We start from the raw sequence: 23,052 nt of genomic DNA, 5'->3' as shown, positions 1-23,052 counted from the left end.
CATAATTTTGGTATTTTTGCCAATTTTAATATTAACTTATTATTCATTTTTTAGAATAAACATTGCGATATAAAAAAACAGTTTTGTATCTTTTAAAAATTAGAAGACCTGGTATAACATTCAAGAATTAAAATATCTTGAAAACTGTTTTTTCACAGCTTTGTATCTAATAAGTTCAAGCCATTTGTAGCAATTTTCTTATGAACACTCTGCTTTCAAAGCATTTATTTTTATCGAGCAAGAATTTGCAAAATATTGATGTTCCAGCTGAATAAAATAAGAGTTACTATATAAAAAATTATAATGTGATACTTCTAAATAATAAGAAGCAAACAATTTTAGAAAAAAAGGATTTAATTTAATTGTGTACATTTCGAATTAATATTATGCAATCATAAAATAAACCCTAGCGTGACGTCACAGTCTCGCAAACCCCCCCTCCCCCCTTCGTCACATCTTGTCACACCTACAGTAACCCCCTCCCCCCTCCTTCCCTAAGAGAGTAAGTACTTTATAGATGACGCCTAATATATAACTGCAATGTTTGTCGACCAAAATGTTGCTATTGAAAAAATTACTATTTTATCATAACATTAAATCCCATGTACCGTAAAACGGGGTGACTTTGATAGCCGGGGTGACTTTGATAGGTTTGAGATTTTTCCGCAAAATGAAGAGTACAAATTAAATACGTACGGAATGGTAGTAAATCATACTGAAAGTGGTAGAGAAGTGTTCAAAGTACCTCAAGAAGAACTTTTCATAAAATTTTGAAATGTTTGAAAAGTTAGTTAACTATAATTAAGAAAGTGTTGATGAAAAGCAATATTTTAATCTTCTCAAAGTGTCATGTTTTTCTCAACGAACATGATTTTGAATTGGAAAACGGATTGCATTTTTGGATTCTTTGGACAATTTTCCGCTAGGAGAAGGTAAAATAAGTTTGTAAATAATAAATATTATGTGTTTTTGAAACAGTAATCGAAAAAATCCCTTGTTTTATAGGCATTTTCAATTGAACAAATTTCATATAAAATGTGAAAACTTTTGATTTTTGCTTCTAATTCAGTTTGAAATGCAATATTAATCGATAATTTTATAACCAAAACTAGTTTCAACAAATTTCAGGCAAAATTCTAACTTTTGAACCATTTTTCCTAAAATTTATATGTATTTTAATAAAAAGCTTATAAACTTAGTTAACTAAATATAAACATTGATTTTTTCCTTGAAAATCGATTTGGACGAATTCACACTTTTTAATGAAGTAGGCAAGACAATGAAAAATAGTTGCAATTTTTTCTTACTTTTCACTTCGTCAACGCTCAATAGATTTTTCGTAGGCCAGGAACTAACCTAACCTCTCCAACCACTGACCTCAACCAGCGCCACCACGGTTGTGTCTGTCATAACAGCGAAACTCCAAGAGGAAAAGAGGGAGGAAAATTCATATGCACACTGGCACGTGTCCCGGTATAGCTGCGTGTAGCAAACATAAATGGTCCAAACTGAGAGAGAGAAAAAAATAGAGGAAATCCTCTCCCTAGATATTTTCTCTCCTCCCTCTCTCTCGTGAACTGTCAACTGCGTGGAAAATCGATTTTCCACTAACACAATTAAAACGCAGCTGGCGCTGGTCGCCACACACCATTCTAAACTAGTGTTGGTCTATCGGACAGAAGCACACATTAATATCGACCACCTTCTTTGTCGTCATCGGCGGTCGGTTGTCGTCAGTCCAGGCAAGAATCGTCTCCTGGCGGGGACTCCAGTGCAAGTTGTTTTGGAAGCCGAAGAAGTACGGAACTGGTGTGAGAGTTAGTTGGTAGTGGTGCGGAGTGGTTGTTGGACACATTTGCTTCTTGTTTCTGTGTTCTTTTTCGATCGACCACCAGCTGAATCGCGGCGCAGACCGTGCGTGTGATAGGTTCGGATCGTTCGGGAAATACCAGTGCACACACAGACACACAAACTGTGACCAATACAGGGAACATTGTGGATCATGGTAAGGAAACGTGGTGGATTGTTGATGTAGGCTAATTATTGGCGCCTTGGCATTGAACAAACATTAGAGTAAGGCGAACTGGCGCAAGCAAGAATGAATCACGACGCGGTTGGAAATTGTGGTTCATGGCTAGCCGTGGTTTTGATTTATGTTGGACTTCCTGACAAAGTAAAGTTTTTTAAATCACTTGAAAAATTAACCTACATTCACAGGGAAAAATTGTCGTAAAATCTTGGGTTACGCGGTTGTTTGGAAATCAAATATTAGTATAAACTCTATTTTTAAGTTAAAACTTTCATGGTTACACTAAAGTGAATTGAAACTGGGACCCCTAAAAAAGTCGTAAGAGCATTTCAAGCAAAAAAATGTATTTCAGCCACTGAAGTGTAAACAAACAGCACATTACTAATAAAAATATCAACTGTCGTGAGCAGGATAGACAATTTGCTTAAGGGGTTACATACATGTAAATCGGCAAAAATGTCAGAGGTTAGTTTGAGATCACACTTAAACTTTTTTCAAAATCTGTTTTCAGGGCATTAAACTATACATTTTCATCTATTAACAAAACAAATTTGAAGACATTTGGTTGTAGCATTGCCGAGATATAGCTATTTGAAGTTAGCAGTTTCAAAAAAACGGGTGCCACGATATCTCAACATTGCTTCGACCAAATCGGCTCAAAATTTTGGTGAAGTCTCGTTTAACCGGTCCCGTGTGCATGACGAAGGTCGATTTTCAAAAACTTTATTAAAAAAAAGGTAAAAATATTTTTCTGTTTTTCATATAAAAAATCGCCAGTTTTTGATTTTTGTATTTTTTTGAAATTCAAAATTTCTAAATCGGGCTTCGTCATGCACACGGGATATGTCTTGAGAGTCTTCACCCAAAATTTCAGCCAATTTTTGTCCATCCCATCTCGAGTTATCGTGGCACCCGTAAATCAACTTGGTGTTCAGATAAAAACGCTCAGAAAGTTAGACAGTTGGCTTTGCGCATGGCAAAAGTCTGAGCTTAAATCGTCTCTAACTCAGTTTAATCATGAAATATCTTCATGAATCTTTCAGGGGTGATTGAAAATCATGTTTTAAGTGGATTTAATAAATTTTCTGTAATATTAAATTTTGTGATTTTCTACATTAAACTTCGTCTTTGGCTCATTTACGTTGTTTTGCTAGATTGTTTCGAAGCTTTCACAAATAAATATGTGGAGGTAAACAAAAAAAAGTTTGTTTTTTCAATTTGTCAAAAATGTTCACTCTTTGAATAAAAATCAACTAAGAAAAATTGTTGAAATTAAACGATGGAGTTCAAAGTTTAAAAACTGTATTAGTTGTGTAAGAGTTTTTTGTTGAAATGTTTTGAAAACTGAAATTAACTGCTCATATTAAAAAAAATCTCAAATTCTTTTAAGGGGTTACATATATGTAGAAAATCTCAAAATTTCATTTTACTGAAAATTTATTAAATCAATTTAAAAGATGATCAATCGCTCCCGAAAGTTTCATGAAGATATTTAATGTTTAAACTGAGTAAAAGACGATTTAAGCTCAAAATTTTGCATAAATCAATTTTGCAATTGTCCTGTTTCTTTTTCTTTAAACCGCTGTATTTCTGCAACCAGAGGTCCAATCTTCACACTGAAAACCCAACCATGGTAGTTGCTACCATATTGTAGGGTTAAATTGAGAACACGCACCGACGTATTTTTGCTAAAAACATTCCGTGCTTGAATTGACTGATTAACGCAGTCAGTTTTACTATGCCGAGAGCGGTATGGTAATTTTAACCCTCCAATATGTAAAGAATGATAATGATTTCGTAATTGCTACCATGCAATTTTGTGAAAGCATGGTACATTTTACCATATTTGCGTTTACTTCCACCAAAAAGCCACAGTTAATTTAATAAGCAGCATTTTTAGCAAATGTTCTTAAAATTACCATGGTCGGGCTTTCAGTGCAATGTCTCTTGGACAATTTTATAGCAAATTTTCTGAACGGAACACTTTATCAAACAATTTGTTAAGTATTGTCCTTTCCATCAAAAATATGGTCAAAAAAAATATGTATGAAATCTCGATTTTTTCCAAAAATCCCTATTTTTTCCAAAATCTAAACAGGCGGCAACATTTTTGACTATGCTTCTCTTTGGCTCAAAAGTTGCGAGTTTTTGTCCCGTAAAGTATATTTCCTTGAACCTATCATTTGAGTTTGAGCCCAATAAAAAATACAAAACAGAAAAATGGTCGAAATTGGTTCGTATTTCGTAGAGAATCGCCCTTTTTTTAAAAGTAAGACTCATGCCATGACTACAAAGTTTCATGTATAACTGAGAGGGTCGTGTAAAAAAGTACCTGAAATATCCCTGTTTTGAGTAGAAAATACACTACTAGAAGATTGCAAGTTTGTTTTAACAAAACATGAAAACTGAAATTTGATCTTTTTGCATGAGATGGAAGCATCAAATTAAATGAAAGATGAATCAAATGAAGATGTCTTGAGACAACTGGTCCTTAATTATCAAAATTATCAATTATCTGTCAGTCACAACAATTTCACTTTAAAGAAGCTTGAAAAATGTGAAAAAATACAAATTCTATGTAAAAAAATCATATTTAGACCAAAAGTTTGCATGTTAACAAAAGTTGACAATTATTGTTAACAATTCACTTTAAAATGGTTCAGATGCAATTGTACACATAAACATTTTTGACATATAGTAAATTATTCTATTACCTAAACACTAATTTAAATTTATTTCATTCTTTTCAGGTGAGTGAGACATAAAAACTGTTGTGTAAGTGTTCTGTTATGCAACAAGTTGCAAACAGAAGAGGTGAACCTCGTTGGATAATAGTACGACTTGTGCTGAAAAAAAATCAAGTTTTGCAACAAATTCCATACAACATTTTTTTCAATTCCGAAAAACTCGCTTTGAGTGAAATTATAAGTCAAATGTTCATGTGTTTTAGCAATTCATCGTTGAAATTAAAAAAAAAATTAAAAGTATTACTTTTTCAGCATTTATTTTGAAAAGTGTTACTATTCGATTCTATTATTTTTGGTACAGCAAAATAGGCTTTAACATGGTTCAAGAATGACATCAAAAGTAAGTAGTTTCACAACGGAATTGCAAAATAGTAGTTTATGCAACAAGTTGCGAAAACGAGATTTTTTCAGCACAAATCGCACATTTATCCAACGAGGTTTACCGAGTCGGATATATACGACGAGTGCTGAAAAAATCAAGTTTTGCAACGAGTTGCTTACAACATTTTTTGCAATTCCGAAAAACGGTTTTTTTGAATGGAATTTTATGTCAATCATTCATGTTCAAAACAAAGCATTATTGAAAAAATTTACTTTTCGATACAAGTGTTGAAAAGTTCAACTTTTCAACACCCATTTCAGTGCTGAAAAGTAAGGTATTGATTTTCAAATCTGTTATTTTTGATAGTTAAAAGTAGGCCGTTTCGTTTCTCCAGAAGGACAGGAAAAGTTGACAGTTTCACAACGGGATCGCAAAAATAAACTTATTGACTGCGTTAAACCGACACCGAGAAAAAAAAATTAGCAATTTATTATTTATTTTTTCTGCGATTCTTAAACTATTCTTGTGTGCACAGACATAAATCTTTGAACATTTTTCAGTTGTAAGAATCAGTTTCTAGTTGACAAGTATTAATGTGAGTACATCATGATAGCCACTCTTCGCTAAATAATATCATCGAAAATGACCAACTGGCCTAGTATTCTCAACGCTCTACGGATGCTGAAGGGGGAATCTGTAGGAAAACGCTTCTTCCTTTTTTGCTTTCAGCCCAGGCATCAGCTCAATCCACTATCATCAAATGCATCATTCCCCTTCACTCTAAAGTTCTGATGGCCCAACTTTTGTATTCCGAACCTGTTTCGATTTCTCGCTTCCGGTCGCGTGCGTCTTCCTGACCATAGTCTCTCTCTGTCAACGTTGCCGGAGCAACTTTGGGATCCCTTCCTTTGCGCCACGTGTCTCCTCACTGTGTGAAACTTAAACGGGGTCAACGTGGAGTATTGCCAGTTTCTCTGTTTTTTTTTTGTTTTTTTTTGCTCCAGTGATCCTGAAACTTTACGATGCTGCTCGCATTCAGCGAGAAGAGCAGGCACACAATCGATTGTGTGTGTGGCGCATTTTCTCCGGAAAATGGAAAATTGTTGTTTTTCATGTGCTGTGGGAAAGCATAATATTCTGTCCGTCCGCACTTTGGGAACTGCAGCCTGACGTGGGGTGGGGGCCAGTTATGATAATTGAAACGGATGTTGCTTTATTCATCACTTGGTTGAATTATAAAATGGTTTTGTTTTGCATTTTTGATGCCGAGCCTGTCTAGCAGTAGTCAAATCTAGTGAAAAAGGTAATCAGTGCGGGGAAAAATGCGTTGTTGGAAATGAATTTGTTCTTGAAACATGAAACTTGGGAACATTGTTTTTGATGCGAGTTTTGTTTTTTTTTCTATTACTTTTAGAAAAAGTTTTCAAACATAATCGAAAAGAAAACGTTGATTAGAAGGACGATTTTTATGTTCTCAAAGTGTCATTGATTTTCTCGATGAAAATGAGTTCGAATCGAGAAATGGAATGCGTTTCTGGATTCTTTGGATACAATTAATTTCCAAATAAAGCTGGAACAAATATTTTTAAAAAAATTTGCCACCCAACCCATTTTTGAAACACAATCCAAAAAAATCTTCCAATTTAAGGCTGAACAAATTTCATTAAAAAAAATGAAGACTTCTGATTCGTGCTTCGTATTCAATTTAAAATGCAAAATAAATATATACATTTGACGTGAAAAATAAAATTCATTTTACCTGAAAGGCAAATTTCCAAAATAATATTTTTAAAATTTTCGTTTTTTTTCATATTTTAGGGGTCAAAAAAGACATCTTCTGCGCCATAGTGCGTGTTAGTGCAAAATCTGGTTTGGGAGATATACATTTTAGAAAAAAAATATCGGAAAGTATCGAACACATGGACAAAACTAAACTAACGGTATCTCAGAAACTATTGGTCCGATTTCAATGTAAATGAATGAAACTATTGCGAAATTTTCTGGTATTTTCAATACAAATATTTTAAAAATTTAATAACTTGGTCTAAACTATAAAACCAGGAAAATCTTCTATTTGTTGACCTTTTCAAACGCAAAATTTGAATTTAAAAATAATTTTAAATACATTTACATACCCATTGTGTATGCCTAGCTCCCAAAATTATATGGAGGCTTCTAAGGAAAAACTAATGATGCAAAATGACTTTTATTGACATAGGGAATGCATGGACAAAGTTTCATCAAAAAGTATGAAGAAAAGTCGATTTGCGAACCTTTAATTGAATCGAGCAGAAAAACATTTTCAAGCTTTCGTTTTAGGATATAAAAAATGAAATTACATTTTTGAGCTATGGTACAAGTTGGTCAAATTTCATTTGGAAGTCGAAAAGAGTTGAATTTTGAATTGGATGCTTGAATATTACCTCCTTTTGGTGTTCCCAGATGTAAAATTATCATGATTTTTTTCCTAAATGCTACAATAAAGTTGATAAAAACTATAATTTTCTCAAAAAACCGGGATGCAAAAATAGATATTTCTAGAGTTGTCTTGTTTTATTTTTTAAATTTCCTTAACATTGCAAATTATATTTTAAATCTATTCTCAAACCATAAATTCATAATTTTCAATCAAAAAGTACCACAGAGAGCTAACCGCATGATTATAATAATGCCTCCGATAAATAGATATGAAAATTTCTAAAAATTCACAGATATTTTTTTTAAACTTCACGTCTTTGTCCGATCAAAGGTATCAAAATTCAATAATTTCCAAAAGAATTTAAAAAAAATAAAATAATAAAAAAGAAAAGTTATATCCAGTTGAGCATTTTTTTCAATTTTATTTTGGCCTATCTTTCGACGAAATATATAGAGAATATATATTTGGTAAAAAAACAAACAATGAACTGTTCAAAATTTTAAATTGACTGATTTGAGGTAGCTGAACTTAAGTTTGAAAATAAATAGAGATGTTTTTTTTTTCATGATTCGATTATCCGTTTCTACGGAGAGCTTCACAGAAAAAAAAGTTGAATTTTGGAATGTTGAAAATTTGGTTGGTTGAATATTACCTCTTTTTTTGAGTAATATTACATAAAAAATGTATAAAAATGTGAACCTGATGAATATTCATCAAAAACTAATGAAAATTCATCATTTTCTGGGGTAAATTTTTTTTTTGCCACAAAATCTGTCACCGTTTCCTGATGAATATTACCATCATCTTTTTTTCTGTGTTCAGATAATCGAATCTTCGGATAAACGATGCTACGGATGATCGAATCTAGACTGTATCCGGACCTTTCTAGTGCAGAAACGAAACTTTTGGTGAAAAGAATATGTTTGTGAACTGTCTCTCAGCAATTGAAAAAAGATTTTTCATAGGCTGACACGTACTTTCTCCTGCTTTCATGTGAAAATATGAGCTTTTTTCCTTTATTTTCACTCCTGTCCCAATCACACAAAACCAAACAATAACATTTTCCTCACTGTTATTGTTGATTTTGTTTTGCATAAATAATCAAATTAAGCGCCCCCACAGCGCACCTGAAAGCTTCGATCATGCCTCGGCCCCCCACCTCATCAGCACACACTAATCCAAATCACTCTCCAACCCCTCTTTTTGCATTTTTGCAAACACAAACACATAAGAAAGGCTGTTTAATTTCTGCACGATCAGCTTCCCCTTCGCAACCGTCACCCCCTCTCTCTCTCTCTGCCAAACAGGAAAAATAAGATGAAAATGGCTAGAAAGTCGAAAATGAAAGAAGAAGAAGAAAAAAACATGCAATCCAAGTTGGAATCTGCCAGGCCAACCCAGCAGCATCACACTCCCTCAAACTAGGTCACCGTCACACGGAGCAAAACATAATTCGAAAACGAACACACACATACACCCACACAAACGCGCACACGCAGCTTCCGATTTGGGGAAAAACAACCACGCGTCTCCTTCGGCAAAATTTCCGTCAGCCGATGTCGGCTCTGTTCTGTTCTCTCTCGTTTTCCAACGGGAGAGCTTTTCCGAACTCATTCTCTGTAGCTTTCTCTCCCATAAAAAAAAAATGTTTTTGTTTGTGTGTGCGGGAAAACAATAAAAGCGAATGCCAGTGTCATAAACCATGCCGTCGTCGTCCGTACACATTGCGTTGGATTTGGTCGTTTCGATACTGAAAGCATAAAAAATAAGGAAATGTATTCCAGCTTAAATTGCAAAATTTAAATTTATTGTCGTAAAATTCTAAAGTACTCTTGAAATTCAAATACCTTTTTTATCTTTTTTTTTTTTTCTTAAAATAAACAGCTTCTTTATAAAATTGAAATTTTCTGCATTTCTTTTGTTAAATTACTGTATGGATTTTGTTTACAACCTATCAGCACCAGTAGGCGCTGTCGCCACAGCACACCACATGCGAAATGTTTATGCGAAAACTTTTGCATTACCTCTTTCATACTGGCCGGATACGAGCGCAAGTATCAAGGACTTTTGCTAAAAGTTGGACGGTTGGAGTCCACAGATCCTTGTTGTGCTCTCCAATTTGACTCGGCTAATTGAAACGAACAGAGTGTAATGTCATTTCATGGGAAACATTTTATTGGCTCGCTATTAGCTGGCTAATTTGCGTTACGGATTGTTTGGGATATAGTTGGAGTTGTGGAATTTTATTCAGCTCAAAGCTCTTCTTTGGAAATGTCCGTGCATATCATGAATATGATGAACCATTTGTGTCAGAAAGCCTAATCAATCATCGATTCTATGAAAATCTGTCGGAAAAAAATGCTGCTGAGTAATTTATAAAGCAATAAAACAGAACATCCTATATGGTGTTCTCGGAACTAAAACAAAAGGATGAAACATGAATAAATCAGTAATTTTTCAGAGGAAATGCATGCAAATGTTGCTATCAGAAACAAGCTATACTGTTTCGAAGTGGTTATTTAACTTATAAAAACATTGCAGGGGTAAGCGTGATTGCCTCTCACCCAGTCGGCCTGGGTTCGATCCCAGACGGTCCCGGCGGCATTTTTCGAGACGAGATTTGTCTGATCACGCCTTCCGTCGGACGGGAAGTAAATGTTGGCCCCGGACTAACCTAAAAAAAAAAAAAAGGTTAGGTCGTTAGCTCAGTCCAGGTGTAGGAGTCGTCTCCCTGGGTCCTGCCTCGGTGGAGTCGCTGGTAGGCAGTTGGACTAACAATCCAAAGGTCGTCAGTTCGAATCCCGGGGTGGATGGAAGCTAAGGTGTAAAAAGAGGTTTGCAATTGCCTCAACAATCAAGCCTTCAGACACCTAGTTTCGAGTAGGAATCTCGCAATCGAGAACGCCAAGGCAATGCTGTAGAGCGAATAATTTGATTTGATTTTGAAAAAAACATTGCTTTTACTAGGACAATAAAATTTTGATCAAATTTTAAATAATTTAGACCACAGACAAACAGACGTTAATCTCTTTGAAATTCCATCGAACATTTTTTTAGAGGTCGAGTTTGCACGAACTCACTACGGTAAAATCAAATTTCCCCTACAGTTCTTTTGCATATTTTTTATCTAATTTTTCTGGAAACGGTTCAATTTTCCTATGATGATGAAATTTTATGAATTTTTATGAAAAACATATTTTTTACAAAAAAGATTTTGTGAAATGGTTTGATCTTGATGTACTGATAATGATTTATTAAATAATATTTTCTTCTTAACGGCGCTTAGGTTAAAATTTCAAAATTGAAATTATGCAAAAAATCAAAATTATGCATATAATGCTGAAAGTATCCAAGTTTTTAAACAAAACATAATCGCAGTAGCTAACACAGTCATTCAAACACCAAATTGGGTTATCATGTGGAGTTTTGAAAATTCGCAATTTTTATTTAAATAGTTCAGTAGGGAAATTGTTACAAGATGGTTTTTACGCCAGTTTTCAGGGAAATTTTCTTTAAAACATTTTTTTAGATATTTTAGAACAATCTTATATTTTTCTCCGCAAACAGGCACTGAATGATGTTTGGACACTTCTGTTAGAAATAAGTTGATATTTTATTTTGTTCATCAATATAGTCCAAACTCGAAATTTGGGAATTTTGGGATAATCGAAACTTCTGGTAATCAAGGACTACATTATATATAATATGAATACATTTAAACTCAATTTATGTTTTAAGCAACTTATTTTTTGACGTAATATTTGCAAAGCTTAAAATTTTGAATCAAGTATTTTCTGTTTATTTATTTTTATCATCATTTCATACCAATCTCGTTACAAATTTGAAGTTGGTCATACAAAAATCCTATATCAATGTTCAAAAATCTCTGAATACCACGAGAAGATATTTTCAAATTGATTTGGTGTCTTCGGCAAAGATTTTTAAGGTTTCGTTCATTCAGGAAAAGGATATGTACACTCTAAAAAATACCCACTTTTTTGTCTCACATTTTACAAAAAAGTGCGCAGAACATTTTATTTTTATTTTTATATGTTTTAGATAACACTAAAAATAATCACAAAAATGTGAAATAAACCTGCAATAAAAAAAATACACAAATTTGAAATTGCACCGTTTTCAGGCCAGATTCTGTCTATTTTTTTGTCATGTGATTTTAAAACGTTTTTTAAAAGTGATATTTTTTGCCATTCCTAAAATTGTTTAGAAATGATCGGACAAATATTTTTGAACCTCCTTTCATTGCCAAAAAAATTAAACTTTCGTGAAATTTTCTGATCTTTACTTTCTTTCATGTTGTCTATCATTTCGAATTGTCGTAAACCACTTTGTTTGGACCCTTCGAATAAGGCTTGAATTCAATTTTGGTAATCCCCTAGAAAAAAAAATATCACTTTTGAAAAAAATATAAAAATCTTATAAAAATATAAATCATATGGCGGTGATGTTGTTGAAAGTGAGAAAGTAAAGAAACCGAAAAAAATGTACATGATTCGATTGTGTGAAGTTTCTAAGAAGCCTTCAGATAATCTTTTCTGGATTCTAGTTAAGAATTGATAGTTCAATTTTTTTCTAAGGGTTTGTTACAAACAAGGGGAAATATACCCTCTCTCGGCCCATTTCTATTATTGACTTATCAGAACTTTCATCATGAATTACTGCTTTTGTGAAGTCTTTTTGGCTATTTCAAAGTAATATTTATATAGCTCAAATTAAAGTGAGCAAGCGACTCTCTATTGTTGATGTTTCTGGGAATGTTGTTTGAATAGCGGCAAATTGCAAAAGTGACTAGAATGTGTCGAATGCTTAGTGTGACGATAATGCATATTGGGGAAATATACCCATTTTAATCACTGTTAGCCGTTCGACCAATTCTTATCACTTTTGCCGTTTTCCGCTATTAAATCAACATTTTCAGATGTACCAACAATGGAGAGTTGCTTGCTCACTTTTATTTGAGCTATTTATCACTCTGGAACAGTCAAAAACACTGTATGAAAGCTGTAATTCATGATCAAAGTGCTGATAGGCCGATAATAGAAATAGGCTTAAAAAGGGTATAGTTCCCCTATACATTTTCCTAATTTGTTTGGAAAATTTGGAAACATTCTGAAAATCTTATTTTTGACGTTACGCATTAAAAGAACGCTCCCGGAAATGAATAAAAATGTTGCATTAAAGGATCGACTTCACCCATAAAACAATTCAACTTATATGCAAAACACTTTTTATCTATTCGAATCTGAATAGTCAAACAATAACAACAATTTGCATTAAAAACACGCACCTAGCCCCCGTCCTGTTCTGTCTCACTTTCAAACCAACTTGTTATTGTTGCTCTCTTCTTCCCGTCTTCTTTCTCCCTCGACCACTTTCCCCAAACATCCTCACGCGATTGCTGAGATTTTCCAACACACTCACACAAACGCACCTGCTCTCCCGGGGACATTCACACTTGCTAGTGCTCTTGCTCTCCCGCTCCCTTTCTGTGTGTATTGGTGATAACGGAACCCGAACCCGAAAACGGGGATCCGCCGTGTCCCGGAATGTGCCAAAAGGCCAGCTCACGGTCCGCACAGTTCGGGTTTTGCGTTCGCCGTGGCCACAACAGCACCGTCCGCGCGCGGCTCGTCACTACGGTGTTCAGGTTTCCGGGGGTTCTGCGCTCGCTCTCTGTCCCTCCTGTGTGTGTGAGTGCGTGTGTGACATTCTTCTTTTGGTTGAAGGAAGAAGAAGAGAACACTGAAGGATTAAGGTGGGATTAATGGTTCTTTTTTGACAGGTGAGAAGAAGTGGTGGAAAACAGTGTGAGAGAGGGAACGTGGGGACGGGGAAAATGGAAGGAAAATTTGCGAATGGAGAGAAAAGGAAGCGACGAGAAAGGAAAGAAAGAGCGGAAAAGGATAATAAGAAGATTGAATAATAGTGCGGAGTGAAACGTGAGAAAGGTGAGATAATCTTGGGCGAAATGTCGTAATATTTCGCGATTTGTTGAAAATATTATTTCGAAAATCACACACACACCTGCTCACACGAGATAATAAGGAAGCGAAATGATTGTGATTAAGTGAGTGTGTGTGATTTGTTGGTTTTATTTATAATTTTGTTGCGAATTTTAGGAAGAGAGAGTTAAACACAGTATGCTGGGCAGCATACAATTTTAAAAATAGTCCCTCTAACTAGTGTGCGGCCAAGTTAAGGTGGAAAACGAAGAAGGGGAAGAAGAAACAGAGGAAAATCTCACTGACAACGTCAGCCAAATAAATCAGCGCACTGTCTTGGCCTGCTTGGAGTACGACGCGTAGAATCGCAAAGCAAGGAAGGGAGGAAAATCGAAGAAAATCTCACCCTCGTCGTAGTGTGCGAGGAAAATTCCGAAGGAAAACAAGCTCGAAACTGACAACAAAACGCGCGTTGTGAGAGTTGTTGCAAAGTTTTGAGCGCAAAAAAAGAAAGAAAAAACAAAAGAAAAACCACAAAAGAGAAGCAATCGGGGAAACAGTGAGTGAGTGAGTGTGGGTTTGCGGTGGAAGAGTTTTTACCACTGCTGCTGCTGCTGGTGGAAAGCCGTGAAAATCACGGCTCTGACCGTGTGTTACGTAATGAGAGAGAGTGTGTGGCGTGAGGCCAAACCAGATGAAGGAGTGAATCTCTAGTCGCACACACAGAGTGTGGGAAAAATTTAGCAGATAAGCTGTGGTGTAAAATCGGGAAAAGTTTCACACTAAATAATAATAAAAATAAGTTGTGAGTGAATGTGAGTACAAAAGTGTGATTGTTTTCCTGGCAACCCCGAGCAAACAAACTGGCTGCCCTGGCGGATTACTTCGAAGGTATGCACGTCAAATCCGTAATGCCTGGTTTTGGGGGGATTCGGAAAAATCTGCTATTCTCCTCTGGAGAAGAGTTGACTCAAATCAAACACACACACCCTAACACACCACCTTAAACGAGTAGACACAACTGTAACACACGCAGAGTGTAGAATCACAAGGATTTAATTCGCTTGCTTCAAAAGAGTGGATGAAGTCTGGATTATTACTGGAAGGGGGATTAGTCTCTATTGCAGAATGTGATGAACTTGAGCTCTGCTCTGCTTCGAGAGTGGGTTGACGACGGGGGAATGGGATTTAATTTTCTCAGGTGACTTGTTTTGCCACGTCAAGGTCAGCACTTTTCGAAAGATAAAGTTAACGAGTGTGTGCTTGGGAAGAACATAATCCTTAGAATTTCGAAATTGTGCAGTGTCGGATTACGCCGCAGGTCTGCAACTTTGAAACGAGTTTCGTTGTGTAAAACATTTTCAAGGATTACAAACATTCTTGGAAATGTCCAAGAAAATCAATCTCACGTCAAGTTTGAAAGCTTTTATTATGTTAACAATAGCTTCAAACCCGTAAAAGAATGTTAGTGAAAATCTTGATTCTTTAACATACTTTGACTAAAATTTATCCTTACGTTTCAAATACAATCGATTCTCCGGTTGTCAATATAGAAGGGACCATCGAAGAAGGGAATCATCAGTTCTGGGAGTCCCTTTTAAGCGCTTGTAATGAAGGCCGTAAGAGCAATGTCGTACCGCCCCTTTCAAATGTTGCTCCTGAGTTCACAGAACGATGCTAAATGAAGACTCCATTGAAAATATGTTATTCGTTGTACTTTACCATGGGAAAGAATCATGGCAACAAACAGAAAAGAAAACATGAAAGTGAAATAATTGAAAACCGAAAGAGATGTTTAAAGCAAAAAGAATCCAAGGGACGACCGTCGAGGAAGAAATCCTTCAAGTAAAAGACAATATTGAGGAATGAAGAGAATCGAAGTACACAGCAAAAAATCTGATGGTAAAATCGCATGCAAAAGCATGCACATCACCTTTGTGAGACAAAGCATGTAATATTGTATGAGAAAACGTGTACACAAAAAGCATGTACCGAAGAAAAAGAATCAGGTCTGCTCACCCCAAAAATAAAATCAATCCGGCGAGAGTCATATTCAGATTACCAAGTCCGCGCCCCAACCCACTCGGCTATCTCGCCGCTATGTTTATAGTTGGATCTTCACCGATGTGGCTGTAGGTTCCCCATACATCGTATGCAGTTAACAAAGTATACGACGTACGGAAAACCTACTGTTACATTGGCACTGATTCCACAATTTTCATAGCGGCGAGATAGCCGAGTGGGTTGGGGCGCTGACTTGGTAATCTGAATATGACTCTCGCCGGATTGATGTTATTTTTGGGGTGAGCAGACCTGATTCTTTTTCTTCGGTACATGCTTTTTGTGTACACGTTTTCTCATACAATATTACATGCTTTGTCTCACAAAGGTGATGTGCATGCTTTTGCATGCGATTTTACCATCAGATTTTTTGCTGTGTATGCAGCTTGAAGAGACTGAAGAATTCAATATTGAGATCAAGAAGATCGACAATCAGAGAGTCGACTGTACATTAGGGTGCCCAGAATATGGGACTTTTTTTCAAAACCTCGCTCCACAAGCTGAATATTGTTCCTTGAGCTATTTTAGGAATCTGGGCCAAATATGAGCAAAATCGGTAAACATTTACCCATTGATACTAGAAGGTGAAGTTTGTATGGGAAAAATCGAGAAAATGTATAAAAAACACAATTTGTTGATTGTTTGGTCTGCACGGAGCGCTATTTCCGTTCAAATATACCCAAAAGTTGTAAAACTTTATCCTGAAAAGTTATTAGCGATTTATTTTTCATTTCATTTATTGGATTGTTTTGGCAAACACATCAGTGCAGTAATTAACCTACGCCGAGATATGGGGTACCTTTCAACAGCTGACTAATTCAAACGGTGTTAGAATTTACTGGTACACGGGAGAACAAATTGAGCAGGGGAAGGAAAAAAGTTACAACATAACCTTCGAAATTTGCTAATAGATAGGTGATAGTTAGAGGAAAGGAGGTATTTCTTATTCTAGTAATATTAGCGATTTAAAAATGTAATTTTTGTATGAAATACATTTTTTCCACCAAAATTTGCACCGATGCACACTGGGAAAAAAGGGACCCGCAGCCCCATGAATTAGATGCCGCTGAAATTTCAACTTGGAAATACGTGTTTAATATGTAAAAAATCCGGGGAATCGAATGATGATGGTTTCATCTGCCGGAGATAATGGGAAAAGGTCCATTTTGCCCAAATATCCCCTAAAATGCAACCTTTTTATATTCTATGCTACATTACGTGAAATACCGCAGGTATTTAGACTTCAAAATAAGTGAAATTTATGTAAAAAATCATGACAAATCGATTGGTGAAGGTTTCACGTGCCGGAGACACCGAGAAAGGTCTCATTTTGCCCCAATTAACCATGAAAAAAAAATACATGAAAAAATCGAATATAGGGTTAATTGGGGCAAAATGAGACCTTTCTCGGTGTCTCCGGCACGTGAAACCTTCACCAATCGATTTGTCATAGTTTTTTACATAAAGTTCACTTATTTTGAAGTCTGAAAAACTGCGGCACTTTACAGTGTGGAGCAAATTACATGAAAAAATCGAATACAGGGTCAATTGGGGCAAAATTAGACCTTTCTCGGTGTCTCCGGCACGTGAAACCTTCACCAATCGATTTGTCATAGTTTTTTACATAAAGATCACTTATTTTGAAGTTTGAAAAACTGCGGCACTTTACAGTGTGGAGCAAATTACATGAAAAAATCGAATATAGGGTTAATTGGGGCAAAATGAGACCTTTCTCGGTGTCTCCGGCACGTGAAACCTTCACCAATCGATTTGTCATGATTTTTTACATAAAGATCACTTATTTTGAAGTTTGAAAAACTGCGGCACTTTACAGTGTGGAGCAAATTACATGAAAAAATCGAATATAGGGTTAATTGGGGCAAAATGAGACCTTTCTCGGTGTCTCCGGCACGTGAAACCTTCACCAATCGATTTGTCATGATTTTTTACATAAAGATCACTTATTTTGAAGTTTGAAAAACTGCGGCACTTTACAGTGTGGAGCAAATTACATGAAAAAATCGAATATAGGGTTAATTGGGGCAAAATGAGACCTTTCTCGGTGTCTCCGGCACGTGAAACCTTCACCAATCGATTTGTCATGATTTTTTACATAAATTTCACTTATTTTGAAGTCTAAATACCTGCGGTATTTCACGTAATGTAGCATATAATATAAAAAGGTTGCATTTTAGGGGATATTTGGGCAAAATGGACCTTTTCCCATTATCTCCGGCAGACGAAACCATCACCATTCGATTCCCCGGATTTTTTTACATAATAAACACATATTTCCAAGTTGAAATTTCAGCGGCATCTAATTCATGGGGCTGCGGGTCCCTTTTTTCCCAGTGTGCGATGCTTGACATAACACAAAAACCGTTTTCCGCTTGTGGAGCAGGGGTCTTTTTTTCTGGGCACCCTACTGTACATACTTTCCAATTTGTGACATCTCGAAAATCACCTTCAACAAAACTAAGTTGTGAAATTCCTACAAATTTGGATTGCATTTTTTAATTGAAAAAAAAATAGATTACTATCAGCATAAAATTTCATTTTGACATTTAAAAAAATGGGTAAAATTACACATTTTTAGAGGTATAAAAGGTAAAAAGATGTACCTCTACCCAGATATAATATTACTATGAATTTTTTTACTGTGTAGTTTTTGCTATGGGTTTTCGGGCAAAGATATAAATTTTGCGTCGCTTTCAATATATTGACAAAATTCCTCCTTCATGTTGTTCAGAATAGTACCCTACACGTGTTGATACTTTTTGGTAACGATAAGTCTGATCCTTGTAAAGTTATGAAAATCATCAACCGATTGTACTACAATGTTATAAAATTTTTAAAACGTATTTGATTGAGATCTAAAGTCAAAATGATGAACGGCTTAAAGAAAATTGTTGAATTTTGACTTTAAAGAAGCAAAATAAAATTAAGTACATAATTTATGAAGTTTTAAACCGAACAAATCATTATTTATTTAGGTTAAACCAAATTTTATTCAAGGTAATGAAATAACGTTACTTCAATCTAAAAAACTGAAAAATAAATCTATCAGCTAAAGTTTTTCGAAATGTCAAGTATTTTTTGGACACTTTCATCATTTGAATAATAGCTTGCAATCAATGAGTTCACATTCTGTTCAAAGTTCAAATCAACAATACCAAAATATAAGCCCAAACAATATTTATTAGCTTTTCATTGCAATTTTCATGCCTCAACCGACTAAATCAGGTTAGGCATGTCATGGTCGAAGGGTGGTTGAGCAATTTGTGGCTGAAGACAATCGTTACTAAACAAATATGTTTTATTGTTTTCGAAATTAATATATTTAGAGGGTGGCGTAATTTTATTTTTAAATATCGTGCAACGATGGCCAATGCAAATTTTATTTTAAGTTTTTGGTCTTTCTTTCAAAATTGTTCCCAAAAAATCCGGGGCCAAATAATAATTATTTGCTAAATTTATTTATTTCATAAATTGTATTTGTAATTGTAATTGTAATTTTATTTGGCAACGATATCCTGTTAGTCAGACTTTTTATCTCGCCGGAGGTGTACAAACCGGAAATCATAAACCATAGAATAAAATTGTATAACCTTTATCATTGCGTTTTTACTCGATGATACTCGGCTCTTTGTTCTTTTTAGAAATATTTAATTTAGGGCTAACAATTATAAGGCTGTTACAAATTTTATTTAAAGTTTTTGTCGAGTCGAGGGGCAACAACTTTGAAAAATATTTGCATCAGCCTAAATAAAAATAACATTCGCATTTTTTATACAAACTGTTTAAAAAAATAAATAAAATTGAGCTCCAAATTTCAGGGCAATATTAGATGCTGGTTGGAAATACACGAATTTTGCTATTAATCCTATACTGCCTTAATCGATTTTGTGTTAAGGAGATCATTTTAAGCAGCTTTTGTACAACGGAAAATTAACTTCTCTTGTGTTATGTTTTCATTCATTCATCTTCATTTATTTTTAAGATTTTTATATGAATTTATCTTGTAAACTTTTAATTTCTATTGGTAGTCCTAATCTACAACCTCCAATCATAATATTTTGCCTATTTGCTGATTTTCATAATATTCCAATAACTTTTCGATTTGTTGAGTGTTTTGCACAACAACTAAAACTCTCAAACCCAAGATTTTCTAAAAATTTAATAGTTCAATTTTCATGAAGATTCAAAAAAATATTTGAAAATGGATTTTTGGAGAAGTTCTTTAAATCGAAAACCGCCTAGGGTCCAAGAGGGTTAACTTGAAACAATGTAAAATGGAAATAATTTTGATTAATAAGTTTTAACAGCATCTGTCTTTCTATTATTTTCTCTGCCTAGCTTCCACTAATACCAAAAACCCGATAAAATTTAATATTTCGAGAGCTGAGAGTTATTTTGGAGAGTTTTACCAGCCAATGTGCATTTGCACTTGCACAAGGATGCACTACGCACACCAGCATCCATATCTGTCTGGAGGTGTATTGGTGTTGGTGCCGAAAAGCTCGTCGTCTAGGTCGAGAATCTGGGTCACACAGATGATGTTGTTGTACTGGACTTGGCTGGTGGGAGCTTTCGAGGTTGCAAAGGGAAACGAGCTGTGCGGAAACTAATCATAAAAAACCATGCGTTTCCGTTAGGGAGAGATCGTTCTAGAAAAGTTTTTTTTGTAAAATTATTGAAAGGTTAATTTATTAAAATGTTTATTTTGTAGCTAAGCTAAATTCAAATAAAAAAGCCATAAGCTTCCTGTTTTAATAGTTTTTGCCATTGACCTTCAACTATTAAAAAAAAAACAACATAATTCTCTGATAGTTGCAATTTTTTGCACGCATCAACCAAACTGCGCAGCAAATTTTCATTTTCAGCCCCAATGCTCTGCAATGAGTCGATGAAAAAAAAAGGAAAACTGTTTCCGGTCCACTGCTCTTCTCGAAAGCTGTTTATAAATTCACTCTCGCGTCCAAATTGAGTGGCATCATCGTCCCACCGCCGGGGGATAATTTAATGATGCATCATAATTTTATGACAATCCACCAACAACAACTCATACATACACACTAAAGCACAAACGAAATATAAAAATCGTGAAAAACAGCGTGAGAAATGTGTCCCGTTGTGTGTGCAATTATGTCTGCCCAAATGCACACACAAACACTGAACACACAGTTGAGTTGAGTCCTTGTTAAAAAAGAAAGTTTCGGATGGTAAATCCCTGTGCAGATTTGGAGGTGATAAAAACAAAACTGCCAATTTGGAGTGAATGCTTGATGGTGGGGTGGTTGAACTTGATTTTTAAATGAGGATATATTAACCCTTAGTGGATCCTTTTTTTCCAGTGAATTTTCAAGAAGACTTTAAATGAAAATTATTCACTAGCATTTCTAGGGTTTTTTAAGGTCCAAAAACAAATTTTTGATTTTTTGCTCTTTGAGTCAGTGGTATTCAAAATCACCCAAAATGCTAATAATCCAAATTTTGTTTATTAGACCTTTTAAAAAAAATCTAGAAATGGTCATCTTTAATTTTGCAGAGTTGTCATTTTTTTAAGATTTATTATTTTTCCTAACACCTAATTGACACTTAGAATCAAGGGTCCTGATTTTCGGTTCAATGAACAGAAACCACTCACTCATCGCCTATCCATTCGTCGCCTATTCCAACCCGCTAGCATTCATGAGCGAATGATACTCGCAAGCAGCTAGCGAGTGGCCCGAACTGTTCACTCAGCGAACAAATACATCGTGAAAATATTTGCCTACTCCGTCGCTCGACGACACTCACACACTACCATGCTCAGCGAAGAGCCATTCTCACAAAATGCCAGCGCGGCAGTCTTTTTGTCTTCACGCCCTCAGTTTGCCATCAATTTGATTTTTTCTTGGTGGAAGTTTCTTTGAATGGTGTCTATAATGTTATGAAATCAAAATAAATTCACAATTTAATTGATAACATTGATTTTAGGCAACCCAAATCAATGAGTATAACGCAGCGCATCAGAGAAAAAATGTTTTCAGTTCAGAGTGATCGGTGACGTTCGGCCTGCCTGAGCCGTTCGGAGACTGAGCCGATCAGAGAGAGAAGGAGAGTAGAAGAGAGAGTGTTCGGGAGCAAATGGATTGAAAGTGACAAACGGTAGGAATTCATCAGGGCAGTATCGCGTCGCCTGCTTTTTGTGCTCGCGAATGGAGTGGTTGATTTTGAGCAATCAGGACCCTTGCTTAGAATCTTGGCGCCCGCCGTGGGATTTGAACCGGCGACCTCTGGATTGCGATTCAAGTGCGCGATCCGATTGATCCACACGGGTGGGAGAAAAACCCTCATTTAAAAAGTTAGATTGCAATGTCTTGGAAAAATGAATAAGTGGTCAGACTACCCGATATTATGAAAAACAATTCCGAAAAAACAACACAATTTTATTTGTAAAACAATAGTTACTTAAATCAAACACAAAAATCTGCACATGTATTGTAATACTGTTGTGTGCTTTCGTTACAAAAATAGTTCGATAACATAATACAAGTATCTCTGTTGCTTTTTTACTCACTAATTATTCCACATATACTGCACTGCTTCAAAGCACTCTTAAAAAAAACTAAAAATTAGAAACACAATCACAACCTACAACAGTACAATGAAATAGTCGACTGTTATTTAGAAAATAAATTTAAAAAATACAAAAAAAAACTCACACCATCATCATTACCAACACCATCGCAACTATAAATGTGCCACACACCATCTCTATCAGTTTCTTTCTTTCTCTTTTTTTCTCTTCTCTTGTTTCTTTCTCGGTTGCAGATATTTTCCTTTCATTAACCAATAAGAACAATACAAGTGCTACTACTGCTACAACTACTACTTCCGCTAGCAAAGCCAAACAAAAGAGCAAAAGCAAAAAAGCCAAACGCTCGCAGCAGACCATGAGTACAGGTCCCGCCGTCGCACAAGTCGCTGCTGCTGTCAACAACAACAACAACAGTCTCGTCGGCACCAACACCACCACACCCTCCTCAACCTGCACAAACGTCTCGAGCACCTCGGCACAATCCGTCACAGCCGGCCAGCAGCTGCCATCGCCCCCAGGAGGGGCCTCGCCGGCGACGACGGCAGTGTTGCCAAACTCTAGCCAGAACCAAAACAACAACAGCACAATGGCGTCGAGTGTCGCGACAGCAGTGTTGCCAGCAGCCGGCAGCATCGTAACCGCAAGTAGTACAAATCCTGCAGCAGCACTCCAGAAGGAACCATCCACGGAATCGGCGACGGATTCGCTCAGCCGGCAGAGCAGCCTCGGCGGCAGGCAACGGGTATGTTTGCGTATTTTTGTGTTGTTTGTTTGTTTAGATGATTGTGTCATTGTTGTGGTGCTTTCACCCCGTGCAGCTGGGCGCACTGCTGCACCTGTCAGAATGTTTTGTTTACAGATAGAAACATATGCTATGAAAACAAGTTAACTGTACAATTGGTATACTATTTTGGTATCCTGTTTTTAACAA

General features: G+C 35.7%; 1 protein-coding gene across 6 annotated transcripts in view; it reads left to right on the top strand.

Moving 5' to 3' along the window:
- LOC120431470 (protein encore) overlaps window positions 1-23,052 on the top strand; it is an 81,120-nt gene that overhangs the window by 23,504 nt on the left and 34,564 nt on the right. For 2 of the 6 annotated variants that reach the window (XM_052710630.1, XM_052710627.1), the window contains exons 1-3: window positions 13,345-13,483; window positions 13,655-14,368; window positions 22,355-22,863. The exons of 1 other annotated variant lie outside the window; for it this stretch is intronic. In XM_052710630.1, the coding sequence (XP_052566590.1) occupies window positions 22,477-22,863 (387 nt within the window). In that variant the 5' untranslated portion in view covers window positions 13,345-13,483; window positions 13,655-14,368; window positions 22,355-22,476. Of the gene's footprint in view, window positions 1-13,294; window positions 13,318-13,344; window positions 13,484-13,654; window positions 14,369-22,354; window positions 22,864-23,052 lie in introns of those variants that run through there. 3 more of the 6 variants (XM_052710629.1, XM_052710632.1, XM_052710628.1) reach the window with 3 other exon arrangements.

Source organism: Culex pipiens, chromosome 3 (genome assembly GCF_016801865.2).
Source record: "Culex pipiens pallens isolate TS chromosome 3, TS_CPP_V2, whole genome shotgun sequence".
In the NCBI taxonomy this organism is placed as follows: domain Eukaryota; kingdom Metazoa; phylum Arthropoda; class Insecta; order Diptera; family Culicidae; genus Culex; species Culex pipiens.
Note: the sequence above shows the minus strand (reverse complement) of the source record. Positions and strands in the feature narration are given on the sequence as shown.